The following is a 19,692-nucleotide window of genomic DNA, read 5'->3' as shown; positions in this document are numbered from 1 at the left end:
ATTCTAGTAAGTACTTGTCCATGAAACCTGAGGCATAAGGAGTTTATGTATTGTGGGTGTGTAAAATGATAATGACACAGAAAGCACAGCAACCTTTCACACACTTCCCGTCTTTACACCGTCACTGTGTGTGTGTGTGTGTGTGTGTCTCTTCCTGCAATCACACTCACTGAAGCTTCCTTTCCTTTACACACGGTAAGTTTATTTTCACATCAGCTGGTGCATACGATTGTTTTTCCTCCTTTCTGATCACTCACACATGCTCGTATGAATACCATACACGCACAGGGCTCTAAACACCGACATCATAACAGTACCACTCTTACCCATTGGTTTAGCTGCGCCTGTTGTTTGCTAGCATTCTCGCCTATAAAGTACTTCTACTAATAACGTACTTGCATGTATTCTCGGTCTATGACAGTGAAACTAAACATATATATAGATATATATAAAGTAAGTGTGTGTGATTAAATGATTTAAAAGCGTCTCCTGCTTAGAGAAAACACAGCATGTGTCTGAAACCGGTAAATATAACAGGAAATACAGCCGGTGCTTTGGGCGACCTTTCACCTACTTCTGCCGGCAGGCGCGTGCGGTCCTGATCTGACGTCATGTGGTTTTTTTTTTTGTTTTTGTTTTTTTTTAGTGTCACCTTTTAAATGGTGTATGAATGGTGTTGCTGGGAAGTCTGATCTAGGCTACACTCCAAGTTCATGCTCATTCGTGTCTTTTGATGCTACTTTAGTTTATTCATTGCAAATCCCAGCTACATTTTATCACACCAAAGTAATATTCAGACTGGATAAGATTTCCAGACTTTGATGGTTTAAGTAGGGGGGCACGGTAGCTTAGTGGTTAGCACTTTACCTCGGACATCTGGGGTTGGAGGTTTGATTCCCACCCCTGCTCCAAGTGCGTGGAGTTCTCCCTGTGATTCACGGGTTTCCTCTGGGTACTCCGGTTTCCTCCCCCAGTCCGAAGACATGTGCTGTAGGTTGATTGGCATGTCCAAATTGTCTGTTGTGTGTGAATGTGTGTATGCACATTCATATATGCATGGGTTGGCTCCCTGCCCAAGGTACCCAAGTTCTCATGGATAGACTCCAGGCTTCCCCACAACCCTGTGCAGGATTAGCGGTATGGTAAATGGAAACGTTAGCAGAAGTCTGTAGTAATTTTGATCAGTTAGCATGGGATAAGTGATTTCTGTATAAATCACAGTGCCTTTGTGATGTACACATGATTGTCAAAAATTGCATGCATGTTACATACACCTAATTTTTATACAAACTGATTGTTTTGACATTTAGTATGAATGAGTATTTAGAGTGCATGCAAATTGTGCTTGATTATTAGTAGGTCACATGACTATAGCATGTACACTATAGTACATGGCCAAACATATACAGTACCTGACCATCAGACAGTATACATGTCTTTGCATACTGTAGCATTAAAATTTCCCTTTACTGGAACTAAGAGGCTCAAACGTGTTCCAGCATGGCAATGCCTCTGTGCACAAAACAAGCTCCATGAAGACATGGTTTGCCAAGTTTGGAGTGGAAGAACTTAAGTGGCCTGCACAGAGCCCTGACCTCAACCTCACTGAACACCTTTGTGATGAACTGAAACACCAACTACGTGCCTGACTAATGCCCTTGTGCCTGAATCCCCACATCCATGTTCCAAGATCTATTGGAAAGCCTTCCCAGAAGAATGGAGCTTATTATAACATAATAGGATGTTCAATATATGAGTGTTATGGTCAGGTGTTCACAAACTTTTGGCCATATAGTGTATGTAGGCTTTGTGCATGCTAGGAAATAACGTAGCTAAAAAACTAAATAACTCCACTCTGGCAAGTCCTTTTACACGTTGTATATGTTTTCTTATTCTGCATTTTAAACTCTACTAATACTTGGTTTCATTTTGGCTTGGGCGAGAGTCTGTTGCTGTGGATGGTCCCATGTGGATCCCCTAAAGACAAAAACAAAAACAGTTTATGCTCAAGGCTCATGCTTGCATCAGTTTATAATCTGACATGGATACTATGGACTTGTACCTAGATTTCTGCTGTAATCAAAGCCTATGATGCACAAACTGAAAATTCTTTCAACACACTTAGTACTGTTTGGCTTTTTCATATACAATTGTGGATTGGTAATTTATAATCCCACAAGTTTGTTTCACACAGAAGAGGGATTCCTTTTTAAGTCTGGTTCCTGTCAAGATTTCTTCTTCATGTTGTCTCAGGGAGTTTTTCTTTGCCACTATTTCCTCTAGCTGCTCAGAAGAAGAAGAAGAAGCCTTTATTCGTCACTTTTACATTACAGCACAGTGAAATTCTTTTCTTCGCATATCCCCGCTTGTTAGGAAGTTGGGGCCAGAGCACAGGGTCAGCCATGATACGGCTACACGAGGTTAAGAGAGGGTTAAGGGCCTTGCTCAAGGGCACCACACTGGCAGCCCGGCGGTGCTGAGCCTTAACCATTGAACCGTTGAGTACTCATTAGGGGATCTAATTCTACATGCTGATTTCTATAAAGCTGCTTTTTGACAATGTTTGTAGTCAACAACACTATACAAATAATGTTGAATTGAATTGTGAGGATTGAAAAGGATGCACACTGGAGTAGAAATAGCTCAAAACCTCCTTTTTCCCACTGGATATAATGGAATCTTTAAGAAATGTCAATACGGACTGGATTTACAGTGAATCCGGAAAGTATTCACAGCGCTTCACTTTTTCCACATTTTGTTATGTTATAGCCTTATTCCAATATGGATTAAATTCATTATTTTCCTCAAAATTCTACAAACAATACCCCATAATGACAACATGAAAGAAGTTTGTTTGAAATCTTTGCAAATTTATTAAAAATAAAAAACAAAAAAAAACATATGTACATAAGTATTCACAGCCTTTGCCATGACACTCAAAATTGAGCTCAGGTGCATCCTGTTTCCACTGATCATCCGTGAGATGTTCCTATAACTCGATTGGAGTTCACCTATGGTAAATTCAGTTGATTGGACATGATTTGGAAAGGCACACACCTGTCCATATAAGGTTCCACAGTTAACAATGCATGTCAGAGCACAAACCAAGCCATGAAGTCCAAGGAATTGTCTGGAGACCTCCGAGACAGGATTGTATCGAGGCACAGATCTGGGGAAGGGTACAGAAACATTTCTGCAGCATTGAAGGTCCCAATGAGCACAGTGGCCTCCATCATCCGTAAATGGAAGAAGTGATTGTTGCCAAAGGTGCTTCAACAAAGTATTGAGCAAAGGCTGTGAATACTTATGTACATGTGCTTTTTTTTTGTTTTTTTATTTTTAATAAATTTGCAAAGATTTCAAACAAACTTCTTTCATTTTGTCATTATGGGGTATTGTTTGTAGAATTTTGAGGAAAATAATGAATTTAATCCATTTTGGAATAAGGCTGTAACATAACAAAATGTGGGAAAAGTGAAGCGCTGTGAATACTTTCCGGATACACTGTACATTACCTGGGGTTATTTCCACTGGTCATTTTTTTAAAAGGTAAAATATGGCATAATCTTTCCTGACACATGCACATGCACTGAAATGACGAATTCAGACAGGAATAAAATCCCAGGGATATTCCTGTAAAATACCACAGCTTCCCATTTAAAACTAGTCCTGTTTGAATAGGGCCTAATATAAATGTAACAATCTTATATTTATTTGTGTGAGACTGAACAGTTGATTTGAATATGCAAATAAGGCACAGTAGATCAGAGTTCAGCTCCATGATTACATTTAGTATGTGTAAAGTTAAAGTTCCTGGGTAATGTACCTTTATGTCAGTGTTGTAAAGTTTGGTCATTATTTGCTTTAGTTTAAAATCAATGTATGTTGTATAAACCATGCTAGATTCTTTTTGTAATATAAACATTTTCAATTTCTCGCCTTTTTCATAATCGTACCATGCGGCTAGTTATTTCCCAAACGTTAACTTATCTTCCCCGAAACACAACACAGTGCTTTCACAGTGAATAAAGAGATTATGATCATGTAATAAAATTGTGGTAAATTTGTGTGGTTATCATAAACAAGGCTGTGAAGCAATTATGTAACCACTTAACCCTTTTTATATGTTTCCATGAAGACAGTTGGATTTACACTGCTACACCACAGATCAGGATGTTCTCTAGTCTGGCTCGCTGTGCCTCCAGAGCAGCTCTGCATGTCCTGAAAGGAACCAGTCGTCCTTCCAAGCCAGGAAAAGTGCCTTGTTTTGGGCATCAGACACTGGCAGTGGTCCCGCTACCGACTGTTGGAGGGAGTACAGTGGTTAGACATGCTCAAGTCCTGGACCACAAGAGGCTGCTACAGGTGGAGTGGGATGATGGAAGCTATAGTTTTTACCCATTTACCTGGCTTCGGGATAACTGCCAGTGCCCTCTGTGCATGCTGCAGTCAGCAAAAGCACGGAGTCTGCTCCTCACTGACCTTGATGTGCATACTGGAATGGACCAAGTGCAAATAACTGAGAATAACAAGGTACCTTTTGTATATCTATGAGAAAAGACAATCAAACATGAGGTTTCTGACTATATACTGTTGTTACATACCAATATGTGTGGTGGTGCTGAATTCTTGAAAACAGCTAAAATGTTTTTAAATAGTTACCAGTTCATACAGGATTTAGCTGTACTCATGTTCAATGCATTTGAATCGAAGAGTGCTTTGGCTGAATGTGTGTTATGATGATGTTAAATGATGCTTCTTGTCCCAAAAGTGCTGAAAACCTGCGGTAATTTGGAAAAATTGCAAGCTCCTCTAAATATTGTGGAGCTTGCTTGATTTTGTGATTGCAAAAGGAGGGACAGAGTTATACACCAGAATGAAAGAAATTTAGCCAACAGAATTGACTGAAGTAATGTGCGATTATTTCCTCCCCGATGTTAGTACAGGCAATGATTAGTTGAGTGAAGAGACAATGGAGGCTTGTGTTTAAATGCGTTTTAAATGTGTTTAAAGAGTGACTCTTAGCTCAGATGAGAAGACAGACTGATGTGGATGATGTTGGTAATCAAAGTGATGAAAGGCATTTCACATTGTGAGCTTGCAAATTTTTACAATGTGGCAGTAATTTTGTTTTTAAATGAGTAGATTGGGTAATAAATCTAGAGGTAAGTGGGGATGTGAAATCAGTGGAATTTTCTTTTCACTTTTGGGGGTAACCAGATTTTAAATTGCTAGTACTGAACATAATTCAGCTGAGGAACATTTGTAGTTTTCAGAACTATACTCAGCAACAAAAAAAAAAAAGAAAAAAAAAAAAAGAAACATCCTCTCACTTTCAACTGCTTTTATTTCCAGCTAATTTCTTAATGTGTAAATATTTGTATCTACACACAAATATTCGACAACTGAGACATAAACTGAACAAGTTTCACTGACATTTGATGAATAGAAATGGAATAATGAGTCCCTGAACAAAGGGGGGGTCAATATTAAAAGTAACAGTGAGTATCTGGTGGCCTCCAGCTGCTTTAAGTACTCCACTGTATCTCATCCTCATGGACTGCACCAGATTTGTCAGTTCTTGCTGTGAGATGTTAGTCCACTCTTCCACCAAGGCATGTGCAAGTTCTCCACGTCTGAGAGACACACACGGTTACATGTAATTTTCCACTGCGAGGACGATCTTAGGCGTCTTACATTACAGACATTGCAGTTTATTGCTCTGGACACATCTGCAGTCCTCACGCCTCCCTGCAGCAGGCCTATGGCATGTTCATGCAGGTGAGCAGGAACCTAGGCATCTTTCTTCTGGTGTTTTTCAGAGTCAGTAGAAAGGTCTCTTTAGTGTCCTAAGTTATTGTAACTGTGACCTTAATCACCTAGCAGCTATAAACCGTTCGTGTCTTAAGGACTGTTCCACAGGTGTATGTGTAATAATTGTTTATACTTAATTGAATAAGTAGGAAAAACATCGTTTAAACCCTTTTCAATAAAGATCTGTAAAGCTTATTTGGATTTTACAAAATTATCTTTAAAATACAATCTCCTGGAAAAAGGGCCGTTTCTTTTTTTGCTGAGTATATGTATATTAGACCATGTGAAGGGTTTTCCCAGGCCTCCACACATACTAAAGTACACTCTACTACATATGCATAAACTACTGTACAACATAGGCTACTCTACATAGGCATGACTAAAATAGCACCTGTCAACACTGTTTTTTGTATGTAGGTCTCTATCACATGGCCAGATCAACATAGCAGTGAGTTTGAGCCTGACTGGTTAAAGAAAAGATGCTTCTCACCAGAGGCAAGACAAGCACGGCAGGAGGAACTTTTTCTAAACGGTGAGTTACAATTCTGGTGCCTTCTGTGTCTTACAGTTTGCCTGCTGTGTCTTATGCATCTGAAGAGTTACTTCCTTCACAGCAAGTGATACATCAACACCATTTCCAACTCGGTTCTGTTCTATAAGTGTTACTAACCTGCAGTGACTGGCCAACACAGTCATGACAAATGAATGCAAAGTTCTTCAGACTGATCAACTTTATCCTGTGAAGAATCATATCTATTCTGATGGGAGTGGTCTGTTCCAGGATGACCCCGCCCCCACCCACAGGGTATGAGGGCTCATTGAATAGTTTGATGAGTATGAAAATGATGTAACTCAGTTGATATGGCCTTCACAGCCACCAGATCGCAACCCGTCTGAACACTTGTGGGAGATTTTGGACCGACGTGTTAGGCAGCGCTCTTCCCCACCATCATCATCAGAAAAGAAAAAAAAACAACTTTTGAAGAATCTCCGTAGTATATCTCTAGTGATGTGTAGAATCTATGTCAAAGTGTACTGAAGTTTTTATGGTGGTTTATGGTCACCCAATACGTTACAAAGACACTTCATGATGGTTTTTCCTTTAATTTGTCGTCTGTCCTCTGGGTTACTTTCCTACCTTCAGATTTTTTTTTTATTTATGAAACACTTTGTCCCTCAGGGTGTCCTGCATGGTCATTCTACATTTACCTCAGATAATTCATTTAGTTTTGACTCCTCCAAATCGTAAGAGGTCCAGGCCAGTTTTGTTTTGTGGGAACTAAATGAGCTCTAGTTTTTAGAGGTTTTCATTTACATGGATGGATCCAAAATATGCTTACCTCTACCCTGGATTTAATATGGCCTTCCAAACGGTCACACTTTTTGGGCAGGATAGAGATGTTCACGGTTGGTTTCAGATTTTCTGTAAATGTCTCCACACTGTAATCACATCACTGAGTAGAAATGGACATGTTGCCTGAGCAAGGCCTCTCATTCGGGTTAAAAATGTTATTAAAACTGCATCTAGGGACATTGGTCTTAACAGTTTGGCGCATAGGAATAAGCGCTGATTTTAGTTGGATCTGATTGTGTTTCCTGAACCGCCACATTGCTTTAGATTTTTGTGGACATTTTGTGCAACTGATTTAGGCTAGGGCTTCCTCCAAATTTCTCTGGAAACATTTTGAGTGCAAAAGTTTATTTGTATAATTTAAAAGTGTTTCATTCAGTGTATAATTTCATTTAAATTTTCCATGGTTTCTTCCAGCTCAGATTTGCAAATCTGATGTAATGCATGTTTGAAAAATTTCCTGGTAGTAAGTTATTCTGATGTATGAATCATTTAACATACATATTTCTCGATTGATTCTGAGATGATAACTTGGTGTGCAATATCAGTGTAGTAGCTTCGTTTGTGGTTTCTGGAACGACCAGCCTTAAGCCTGAAGCATTTGTCTGAGGAGACACATCCAAAGGATCACCCTTGAGTGCAAAGTCTTTTCCCACTTCCTGCCATATGGAATCATTATCTAAGGCAACTCGAGAAGAGCGCTGCGACGTGCTCCAAACAAACCCGTGTGTGTCTGGATTGAAGACTAATGGTTCTTTGACTTGACATGGTCAGCCCACAGCTGGATTGTTGCCGTTCTGTGGCTCCATGTTAAAACAAAAAAACCCAAAAAACAGATACAGTCTAGTGTGAATGAGATGACCAGGGTACTGTACACCTGGGTACAGTTTGGAGAGTCTAGGCTTAAAGAGCACCTAACTGTGAACAGTTTCATGAACTGTGTCAAAAAAACCCCTGCCAGTCTCTAGATGGACCACTACTTGAGGTTGTAAATGCCTTCACTCTGAAGTACTTTCCCTCATGGGTGGTGTAAATTATAGCATGGCTCATTGCAACTTCCTGAAGGTCTAACCAACTCTCTAGTTTAAACCAAAGCCATTAAAAAAATATTTTATATCTGCGCAAAACAACTTGGTTGTTAATGAAAGAATAGAGCAAAATCTATCTCTGCTCTATTCTATGTCTTAAACACATCTTCCTTTACTCCTGATTTCTCACTGAAACCAGCAGAGCACCTAAACTACCACCTAAGCCAAAAGGTCACTTTCTGCACCTTGTTAAAACATCTTCCTCATAAAACTCTCTTAAGTTTCCGGGGTCATCTGTGCAGTCTCTAATGCGTCTGTTGCTGATGGCAAAGTGCCATTAGTCCTTTCCGCCTGTTTGCTGTCTTTCATGTGTGATAGTTAAGCGAGACACTGGTGTTTGTTTTTTACATTTGCTCAGAGTAAAGCCAGAGGGGGTTCCTCATTTTAACAACATCTCCAACTGTTCTGAGCTAATTTTACACCCCCTAAATAACTACGTTTATTGGGATGGAGACTTTACAGAAGCCTTTCATTGAAGGTGATGTGTTGGCTGTTTAGCTTGCCTATTATATGCTACTACAGAATCTCTCTTGGGTCTCATTGATGGTGTTGATAACACTGGAGCACAGTGTTTGGCTTTTCTGGATGTTATTTCAGAGTGCTAATTTAATGCAGAAAGAAATGTGGAGGTTTGTTTGCTGAACATTAGATGACTACATCTTTTTTGCATCGAATAAGCCAGGAGTATGAGATGATCTCAGTAACAGCTTAACCGAACTCTACGATTCTCCATGTCAGATTTTACAGTGAAGTTCCTCTAATGATAGATCTGTGATGAATGAAAATGAGTACCTTTTGCTTACATCATCAGTCATTGTGATGGCTTGTGCAGAAAATGTGGTCAGGGTCTTCAGAGTGAGCTTGAGCTAATAAGGATATTTCTTCTGTCCATTAGCATGTTGGCTTCGTGTTTTTTTGCCATTGCCACTACCGTATTTGGAGCTGTTCCGTGAGTTTTGTGGACCCGTATACTGTCCTCCTATTGCTGCCTTTTAGACGAGTGTTCAAACGGCGCTCACCCTAACATTTCTGACACTGCCAAAACTTTGTCGTCAGCTGTCTTTGGTCGCAATGGCAGTAAATCAGCCGCTAGTGAGCACGTCACGTTATGCGTTCTAATCCACCGATCTCAACCAACGGCCAAAGAATTCTCTTACGATCTGTGATTTACGTGTCAACTCAGTCAGGCCAAAAATCAAACAAACAGTGTAAATACAGCTTTAATTAATTTATTACAACTTCCTGATAACATCTTCCAGCTGGGTGATTATGAACACTCCTCTGGGAAGGGAACAGGAGGATAAAATGGTCTAATGCATCTCCAGTCAATTTCCATTGGCTTTCATTGAATGTGAATATATTGCCTCTGCATGAGCTTAATCTTGTGGGAAAGCATGTGGTTAAGTTGTAAAAGATGCTTCATAAAGGATGCGTATGAAACGTGAAAGCCACCCTAAAAGTTATATTGCTATACTGTGAATTCCCTTTTCTCACATTAGATACGCTTGGAGTTCACACACTCCTCATACTAATAAACGTTCAGAAGGAAATGAATGTCGGCAAATGAGTCTTGGAATTTGTTTTCCATCTTTCTGTTCCATTTGCTTTTGATCTGTTGAAACGGTTGACAAGGCCAGCTACAGGGCCAGATTAGTGCTGCTGCTGTTGTAAAAATCTCTCTGTAAGGAATAATGCACAGATGTGTAACACAGAAACACAAGGATTAAAATGCGCTTGTCTGCCTTGCTAGTGAGTTTGCTGGAGAGTGCAAGAGCCATTGAGCCGCTTTGAGACAGAGTGATGTATTATTGCTCTGAAGCCCAGCTGGAAACTATGCGAAAGTGAGACTAATCTCTGATTGGCTCTCAGACTGGAGTGCATCCTGCCAGGAAATCCTAGCAGCGAATGTGTATCGTTATGAAAGGGAATGCTGAGCACCGTTGCATGGTAGTGCAGCACCATCTGAACCTCCTCACCCTGGGCCAAGTGCCCAGCTTCCTCCCTCTCTCCCTCTCTCCAATCCCAATATTCTGTCATTTTTTTTTCTCACCCAGCTCTCTAATTGTAGCACAAGTCTATTAATTGCCCTTTTGACTTCTGTGCCATACTTTCCATAGAGCAATACTTGGAGCCCATGCACTGTACACTCGAATTTTTGAGCTGCTTTATTCACCTCTGACTCAAATTTATTTTTTGGAATAATCATTAGCTGCTTAAATTGGGAAAACTCAACAGAGCACTGGAATTACAAACCACTGCTACCATGTATGTGTGTGTGTGTGTGTGTGTGTGTGTGTGTGTGTGTGTGTGTGTGTGTGTGTGTACACATTAGAGCAGTCAGATTTCTTTAGGAAAGATTTGGGGCTGGGGAAAAAAAGGTCTCTAATGGTTAAATAGGTGTAATTGAATAAGATTTGAATGAATTTTTTATTTGTATTAGTAAGAAATGAAAAATATCTACAATTTCATGTGTAACGGCATTTGAATTTGTAATTGTTTTTTAATTATATTAGAATGCCTTTGAATATTAATTACAAAAAAACCTTATTACATATGTTTATATTACATACATTTTATTTCTTCGGTTTTTGTGTGTATCTCATACTAAACTGTTTCAGAAATTTTTAAATGATAGTAATTTATTGAAGCAAAAAAGTTATCCAATACCAACTGTGTGAAAATGTATTTGCCCCATAGTTACTAATTCCCCAAATCTATGAAACTGTATTCATAATGGGGTTCAGCTGGACTAGACGCAACCAGGCCTGATTACTGCAAACCCTGTTCAATCAAATCAACACTAAATTGGACCTTTTTCAACAGCGTGAAGTTGGTTCAAAGGTCTTACTCAGTAACACACTATGCCAACATTTATGTATATTACAGTGAGCTTATATAAAGGACAAAAGAATGACATTACCTATTACCTGTCATTAACAAACCAAAGAAACCATCTGTCTCAAACACATAGATACAGACATGCTGTTGTTTCTCTCACAGTGAGTCCATGTTTAACCACCATGTTTTGGCTCTGGTCTTGAAAACACAAACAGACTATTCCTATTAAATAGAAATGTGGCAGCTAACTGGGACGCGTCTAAATTTCCATTATTTGATTTAATGATTGCCATGTGGAGTTGGTGCTCACTTCTATCCTGCCAGACTCATGAAAGAAAAAAGACAGGGATAAGAGATAGACTCCACACAATGGCACTAATAATATAGATGCTACTGTTCCCATTGACCGGCGCCTGGGCATGAGTAATAGCACTTACATGTATTTCTTACAGTTAAGGATAATATACTGTACACAAGTGTTGGAGCATTACATCTAAATTTCCAGATTTCCAAATTGCAAGAGATGATGTGAAACCGTTCTATTAAGCTGCTGACGTAAAACTGCAGAATACATAATACGCTGGTCATTTGCGTGTGTTCATTCTCACAGTCTTGCATCATGGGTTTTCTCTGAACATATGGTGATATTTAGTGGAAGGGTTCAATAGGAATTTAACAGCGGATGCATTTCCAGATGATTTCCCAATACAAGCATGTTTTCTTCATTGTTCATAGTTTATGTACAATGTTATATAATAAAACTGTTTCAGTTTGTGTTAGGCTTTCTTGTTAGAAGTGTGTAATGTGTGTTTATGGGGGAGGTAATATGATTTTTAGTCGGGTAAATGTCTCTGGGTTGTTTCAGAGCGTGAATTCTGGGACTCTGCTCTGCAGATCCCCATGGCAGATTTTGAGGAGGTTCTACATGATGATAAGGCTGCTCTGGCCTGGCTTATGGCCCTAAGGCGTTTCGGGATCGTGTACCTGAAGGGGGCGCCAGTGGAGCAAGGCCAGTTGGCTAGACTCAGTCGGAGAATTGGATACCTCAGACTCACGTTCTATGGGTAAGAATCACACACCCACACCGAGTTTTACAGTATAATTGAAAAGTTGACTAGAAGTGTATTTTCCACACTTACATCACAAACTGTTCATGCCTTGTTAGTGTATGCTCCATAGCTGTGAAATTCTACCTTAATTTAGTGTGAAGAAATGCCTAAAAATTACACTTCTGCTAAATCATTCTTTTTCTAAAGGATTCGCTCTGCTGTAAAAGATTAAAAGTTCAACATGAGTCATTTGCAAACTGTGATGAACTTGATGAAAGCATTTCCTGAGCTGAATCTAGGCCAAATCAAACATCTCCCGCCCCCCTTAAATGAGTTCCACTGCCACTGACCTTCACATAAACCGCAGAGCAGTGAATCCGAAGTGCATTATTTGACACTTACAGCCTATCCGTCTCACTAATGTGGTATTTCTTAGGTTTTTGAAAGTCATCCGTCATGTCTTACAAATGAAGACAGCACTTTGAGTAGTTTATACACTTTAAGAACAATTAAGATCCCTCCATGTAGATAAAGCTTTAAATAAAATGAAGAAAAAAAATACAGGAAAAGGGATACGGAAGGAAAACATTGCTCAGATTAGTAAGTAAGGGAAAATAATTGAGAGACAGATAACACAGGAACACACTGAGTGTTCTGTCGGCTCTAGTTGGAGCCAGTGTTGATATACTCCAGAGCTGCACAGTGACTTTAACTCTGATGTTCAGGGACAGCACATGTTCAGGGGCTCACACGCCAGCTGGACCCAGTTTTACCTGATCACAGGCCACACACACACACTCAAACAAAAAGAGCAGATCATGATCTGACCGTGTCCAAAGCTACTGAAGAGGAGAGAGAGAGAGAGAGAGAGAGAGAGAGAGAGAGAGAGAGACACACAGAATGACAGAGACAGATCTGGACTTTCTCATTAATGACATCATGCTGTAGTCTGCAGTTCCATGTGTCTCTAGTCAAAGCAGACCTTCTGTCTCTTTCGTTTAGATAGAAAGTCTGGAGAGACAGAGCGTGTTGCTCCACTGTATGTTTTCAATCCCTAAAACACGCTAGTTTATGTTAAAATGATTCAAATTTGTTGTCATAGTACTTGATCACAACATTAGTCACTGATGGGTCTGAAAATGTTTGCTCTTATTGACCAGAGCTGCTGTATTAAATGAATATCAGGTGCTGGTTAAGAGACTTTATTTTGAAAAATTTTGCATTCATACATTACTATTTGAATGGAATGCATTTGGGGGGAACTGAGCCACTGAAATTTGCACCAGTTAATGAATTTTTCTTCAAGCCTCAACTGTATGCACAGTATGTTTTTCATTCCTGAGCTTGTGGATCTCTTTGCGGAGTTTCACATGTTCTCCCTGTGTCTGTGAGTGTTTCCTCTGGGTTCTCCGGTTTCCTTCCATCTCCCAAAAACATGCCTGTACGTGGACTGGCAACACTAAATTTCTCCATAGGTCTAAATGTGTGTGTGCATGGTGCCCTGTGATGGACTGGTGTCTTAACCAGGGTGTTTTCCTGCATTAGGATAGACTCCAGATCCACCATGACCCTGACCAGGATAAAATGCTCACTGAAGATAAATGGTTTTGTATATGATTTTAATCTCAACAGGAACCATGCATTATCAGTCAAAACTGCCGGTGCATTTATTCACCCAAATGCGGGCATCAATAAAACAGAGCAGAAATTAACATTAACTCACACAAAGGTTCTTAAATCCCTTTGAGGTTTTTATTCATTCATATCCTTTTTGAACTACTTTAAGGATTCCCTCTGTGTCTCTCCATCATTTAGCAGACTTCTCATAACAGAGACATGGGTCAAATTATGCAGTCGTAATCGCAAAACTCATCTGCCGCTGTCTTGTTGAGTGTTGCCATAACACAACATCTGTTATGTCTATTGCAACAATATCTTATGGTTATTAAATTCTCTTGTACAGCTACAAAAACAGTGTAACCATTTTACAGCTGTGGTTTCCTCCAGTCAATTCACACAGACATTGTAAACGCGCACGGTGTTTGACTCAACAGACACACATGGCAAGTGCAAGACAAGCCCATGGCCAACAACGTAGCATATACCTCAGGCAAGCTGAGCCTGCACACAGACTATCCTGCTCTGCACCATCCTCCTGGGGTGAGTACACCACTTTACACACACAAAGTGTATGCATAATCCACATAAACTGACTGTAAATTGTGTGATATTTTGACTGTAAACATTTGGTCATGCATATGGCCATATTTGCTTTGCCTACATTATATAAGCTCTGATCGAATCAACCTGCTAGCACATCATACACTCAAATTTTCCCACAGAACTGGTTAGTCATGCTCTTTAAGGCACTGTGCCCCATAAGCAGGTCATGCTAGCTCTCATAGCCCAGTGGTAGAAACCAACAGCGTATTAAGTGATTTATAGGCTCTAGGCAAAATGTAGGAATGGGGCCCTCATTTCAGTGTTTTAACATTGATATTAAAATTTTTATCATAGTTATTTAGCATTAATAATTAATACTATATATAATTTGCTGGGGCCCAAGGCATTTGCCTAACTTTGCATAGTGCTAATCCGCCCCTGGTAGAAACTTAATCCTAATCTAATCCTCCTTTGGTAAAGGTTGTGAAAATATAGGTTTTATTCTGGGTCAGTGTCCAGTCAGAAACTACAGCGTATACAACTGGCAGCGATTGAACAATTACATATTTACAACTGGGGGGGGGGGGGGGGGGGCATGGTGGATTAGTGCCTCGCACCTCCGGGGTTCAAATCCCTCCTCTGCCATGTGTGTGTGTGGAGTTTGCATGTGCTCCCCCGTGGGGTTTAATCCGGGTACTCCAGTTTTCTCCCCTAGTCCAAAAAAATACTTTGTAGGCTGACTGGCATTCCTAAATTGCCCGTATTGTGTGAATAGGTGTGTGAATGTGTGTGCAATTGTGCCTTGTGATGGCTCCCTGCAACCCTGGGTAGGATAAGCAGTACGGAAAATGGATGGATGTTTGCAATCTAAAACAAAACATAATGATTCTCTATACAAATTCTTTATATAATCAACATGAAGTGAAGACGAGAAGATACGAGCTTGCATGAACCTCCTTTTGGGTCTAAACTCTCCCACACCCAACTCTATAAAGGAGAATTGTTGGTACTTATTATGTATTTACAGTGAGCTACTTTGTAATCACATTGACCCCAATTGTTTTCATATCCTTTCATTGTGGGATATAAATGTGGAAGGACCGTATTATGAAACGATCACGAAAAGCACTTTAAATGTCATATCTATCAAATATTATAGTATCTGTACTAGAAAGTGCTTGCTTTTAGAAACTCACCGCAGAAGTTTCCTTTATAAGAATGCAGAAGTCAGTTACAGCTGTGTCCGGTGGGATTGTTTGATTAAGGTCTGTGCATGGTGATGTAGAAGTAAGGGATATCACAAACTGATTCAAATGATTGCTGGAAAAATCAACTACCCAGAGGGAAATCATTAATAAATCAACAGCTGTGGATGTATAATAACGACTGCTGATCCTGCGTGAAGAATCCCGGAAAAAAATAGCTGACCGTGTAAAAGAAGGCTTACATAGCCAAAACAGATTTTAAGTGAAATTATTAGCAGTAAATTACAATGTTAAAGCCCTGTCAGATATTTAATGTAGTAAGTCATTTCATGGTCTACCTGGACCTGCACTGATTTCCTGTTAATATAATCAGATTTATTCTCTTTAAGGGGATCTTTGTGTAGTCTATTGCAGCACTTACTCTTGGAAACCCTATAAAATAAATGCAGTGTAAGCTTGAGACACCTGAAATCCTAATTAGTGTTACCTTATAAAAGTAGCCCTCTGTTTGTGTGTGTATATATATATATATATATATATATATATAAAAAATGTGTGTGTGTTTGTGTGTGACTTGGTAGGTGCAGTTCCTACACTGTCTGCAGCAGGCCCAGCAGGGTGGAGAGAGTGAGGTGGTGGATGGGTTCCACATGGCCGAGCTGCTCAGGAGAGAGGACCCCGAGGCATTTAACACACTCTCATCCCTCTACATCGACTACACAGACACCGGCTCTGACTACTGCGACTTCATCGTGCAATCCAAGAACCGCATTATAGAGTGAGACAATTGCAAATGTGACCATGTACTATAATTCACTATTAAATACCATCTCTCACACACACACACACACACACACACACACACACACAGTATGCAAAGTCCCTGTTTGTGGAGACCAGGAAAACCCAAAATTGTAGTCATTGAATACTTACTTAGCAGATCAGCACGTTAGAATGCAAATGATAGGATTGGGTACTGTGAATTGAGTAATTAGAAAGTATTTAATTATAATGCTTAATAGCATCTACTATTTTTAAACACTATTTTTAAAACCTTTTTTTTTTTTTTTAGATTTGAATGAAACGGCTTTAATAAATTGAACATACTTATTTCTGTGACCCCCAGTTTGAGAACTGCTGGTTTAATAACTTGTTCCTCCAATGTTGGCTCAGATGGGCTTGTAGTACATGGTCAGCCATGTATATAAATTTTTACTGCACTTGGAAATTCAGATGTATGCTGAGATCATCTAATTTACAGACCAGACCTCACTGATGTAATACATGTTCCCTTGTGCTTCATGTTTTAGAGCCTTAGAGGGCACTTAAATCAAAACACCACCCTAATAAGTCACATAGCTTACAAAAGAAAACAAAGCAGTGAAATATATATACACGTGTGTGTCACATGACTTTTACTTTGTGGTCCATGAGTGCCAGTGTTCGTGTCAAAACAGCACCATCTTTTGTCCACCTGGTAAAAAGGTCTAGTCTGGTCTTTTTTTGTGCAGTGTGGACTGTGAAGGCCGTGTGGTGAGGATAAACTATAACAATGCAACAAGAGACTCTACCCTGGATCTACCTCTCGATCAGGTGCAGCCGTTCTACTCCTCCCTGAAGAGCTTTGTGGAGCTGATGAACCGGCCGGAGAACGTGGTCTCCTACAGGATGGAGCCAGGTCAGTCTAGTGGAACGGAAAGACTAATGAGACACACCTTTTGCTCTGTCCAACTCTCTTTATTGAATTGAAAGTAAAACGTCTGGATCGGCATAAATCCTGTTCACATTGAGGTTTGTTAGCGAAAATTTTAGTTATTACTCTTCGCTCTATTGCTCTTTGGATTTTCTTCATACTGACCTGCAAACGAGCAACAGATTCAGAACTTGGCTGGATATTTTGTTACGTATGAGGAGTCATATTTTTTTCTTTATCGACCTAATTACATGGAAAGTCTTTGGTCTGTCTGGTGTAGAGGCCAACACTTGATGGAAAACAGAGCAGCATGTCCAGTAGCAGTGGCCAGAATGTAAGAGTTTGGAAATGTAGTCTAATTTGTTCATGTTCAGTGAGATAAATAATTGTCTATTATGTACAGGTGACCTGGTAACCTTTGATAACTGGCGTCTGCTGCACGGCCGGAAGAACTACTCTGGCGGCAGGACCCTAAGACACCTAGAGGGAGCATACCTGGACTGGGATGAAGTCATGTCCCGTATGCGCATCCTCCGTAAAGCTGTCCATGGAGACAGCTAGGAATTCCTTTTACTTCATCTGAAACACAAGTACTGTCAGTAGGAGTCCAAGCCTGAAGCTGCACGTCGCTAAATTAAAGTTGGAACTTTTAAGAACCCCAGTGTGAGATTAATGTGAGTAAATATGTTTTTGGGATCTACAAGTACTTCATGAGGGTAAAAAACAACAACAAAAAACTTTTCCTTGACTCTTTTTCAACATGGTCTGAAAGATTTGAACACCAGGATGATCTTCTGGTAAAAAAAAAAAAAAATGTGTCAGACACGAAATTCCCATTTTAATTGAAACGGTTCTATTGAGCCGTAAATAGTAAAAGATTATCTTAACAGCGCAGTGCATGTGAAGCTAATGTTCTCACATCTTTGGCATAATTCATTTAAAAGCCTGACTAAGAAACTGAACACCCAAGAGGTTATTATGTGGAACCTGCCAACACTGTTGCTAAAATTCTTCAGACATTTTAATCCTTAGTTCTGAACTTTGTCAATGAATTGGTAAATTAGTATTTAATAATACTAGTGGTCTAATGACATGAAACATCTATTTTACATCAATTTTATTTACATAGTGCTGTACAGTGCTTCTCACCATGACTTGGCAACAAACGTGAACTCAGAACTATCCGTGTCCTGCCCTAGCGCGTGTTGTTTCCCATTGCACAACTCGACCTGTGAAGGTAGGAGGAGTTTCCCCTGGTGGTGACATTATTAGTGAAATACTACTCAAAAGAAATTCAAACTATTTGGAAAGCATATCTTATCTGATGTTTAAATACATTATTATTATTTTTACAAACCTTGGTACCTGGGATGTCACGGTAACCAAATTCGGCACGGGTACATAAGTACAGCACAGCTCACTTGGCGGTGGGAAACAGCCGAGCAGTGTCACACGGTCCGGTGGAAATGTATTAATACAGCATTTTGTAAATATCCTGCTGACTAAGTTACTTAGAATGAAGCTAGCTTTAAAGTGGGTTTGTTTTCCTAAATATTCTTATAAACTCAGCACCTGCAATGCATAAACAGCCACTTGCTGTTCTATTTATGTTATTTATGTTTAATGGCAAGAGTGACAAGTGTTTTTTTTTTTTTTTTTAGGTACAATGTTATGACTACTGTATGTAACCAGGAAAACTCATGTACTTTTTTTTTTCCTCTTTATTAGTATCAATGTGTAATCATCTTTGTAACATTTTAAGCTCAATGTCTTAAATGTATGTTTGCATGCTGCATAAAAAGCTCACTCTCCCTGTATCCAGATTTAAAACTGTTCAGGATGATATCAGGGGCATCAGTGATAAAAGTAACTTACTTTTAATGTCTTAAAAATAGAGCTTCTCAAAAGGAGATTATGTACAGGTTATTATAGCAGGCCAGGCTGCAGTAAGGTACTAAAATCAAGAGCAGCAGACTTTTTTTTAATTTTTAAAACATTGACCCTGCACTTGTGTTTTCGAGAACCCTTGTCAACTTGCTAGAAATCAGTGGCTACTTGCAGCACAAGTTGTGTGGTAGGAAGTGAACACGCCCTAAAGTGTAAGCACAATTTATTTAAAACAATTATCTTTCAAGTTTTGTCTAATTCTTTCGAACTGCGTAGACTCACCGGTTTGTTATCTAGTTGTAATAATGTTGTACCTATTAACTATAAATATATAACCAATGAAAACTCAATTAAAAGGCAATAAATTTATTTTAAATAACATTTTATAGCTCCAAAAACATACATTTCTGTCCCATTTTTTGTTGTTTTGAAAAGGAAGTTGCATCAGCTCATGATGCTGTATTACCTCAATCCATCAGACCTGACTTGTCTGGCTGAAACATGTGGCTTGTGCATTGGAATGCCCTGCAAGAAACAAGAGAATAAAACCAACCCCACATTCATTTCCAACTCGACATAAAGCATGGATTTCACATAAAAGGCC

The 19,692-nt window shown here is 39.5% G+C and overlaps 1 protein-coding gene across 2 annotated transcripts; it reads left to right on the top strand.

Moving 5' to 3' along the window:
* Positions 1-119: 119 nt before the first annotated feature.
* Positions 120-19,469, top strand: bbox1 (butyrobetaine (gamma), 2-oxoglutarate dioxygenase (gamma-butyrobetaine hydroxylase) 1). Of its 2 annotated transcripts, none has more exons than XM_053617286.1 (8): positions 120-195; positions 4,139-4,533; positions 6,232-6,346; positions 11,957-12,155; positions 14,195-14,300; positions 16,090-16,286; positions 17,020-17,186; positions 17,605-19,469. In XM_053617286.1, the coding sequence occupies exons 2-8, from the start codon at positions 4,174-4,176 to the stop codon at positions 17,760-17,762; spliced, it is 1,302 nt and encodes a 433-aa protein (XP_053473261.1). In that variant the 5' UTR covers positions 120-195; positions 4,139-4,173; the 3' UTR covers positions 17,763-19,469. The 2 variants fall into 2 exon arrangements, with proteins under 2 accessions (XP_053473261.1, XP_053473260.1); XM_053617285.1 differs by having other exon boundaries at positions 126-195; positions 4,143-4,533.
* The last annotated feature ends 223 nt before the right edge of the window (positions 19,470-19,692 follow it).

The sequence above is a fragment of the Ictalurus furcatus genome, chromosome 27 (genome assembly GCF_023375685.1).
Source record: "Ictalurus furcatus strain D&B chromosome 27, Billie_1.0, whole genome shotgun sequence".
In the NCBI taxonomy this organism is placed as follows: domain Eukaryota; kingdom Metazoa; phylum Chordata; class Actinopteri; order Siluriformes; family Ictaluridae; genus Ictalurus; species Ictalurus furcatus.
Note: the sequence above shows the minus strand (reverse complement) of the source record. Positions and strands in the feature narration are given on the sequence as shown.

Bases quoted from the DNA above. Each gene is read 5' to 3' on its own strand.
- bbox1 (XM_053617286.1), top strand. From the start codon at position 4,174: ATGTTCTCTAGTCTGGCTCGCTGTGCCTCCAGAGCAGCTCTGCATGTC. The intron at 4,534-6,231 runs GTACCTTTTGTA...TTTTGTATGTAG, and splicing joins AAATAACTGAGAATAACAAG to GTCTCTATCACATGGCCAGA. The intron at 12,156-14,194 runs GTAAGAATCACA...TTGACTCAACAG, and splicing joins CTCAGACTCACGTTCTATGG to ACACACATGGCAAGTGCAAG.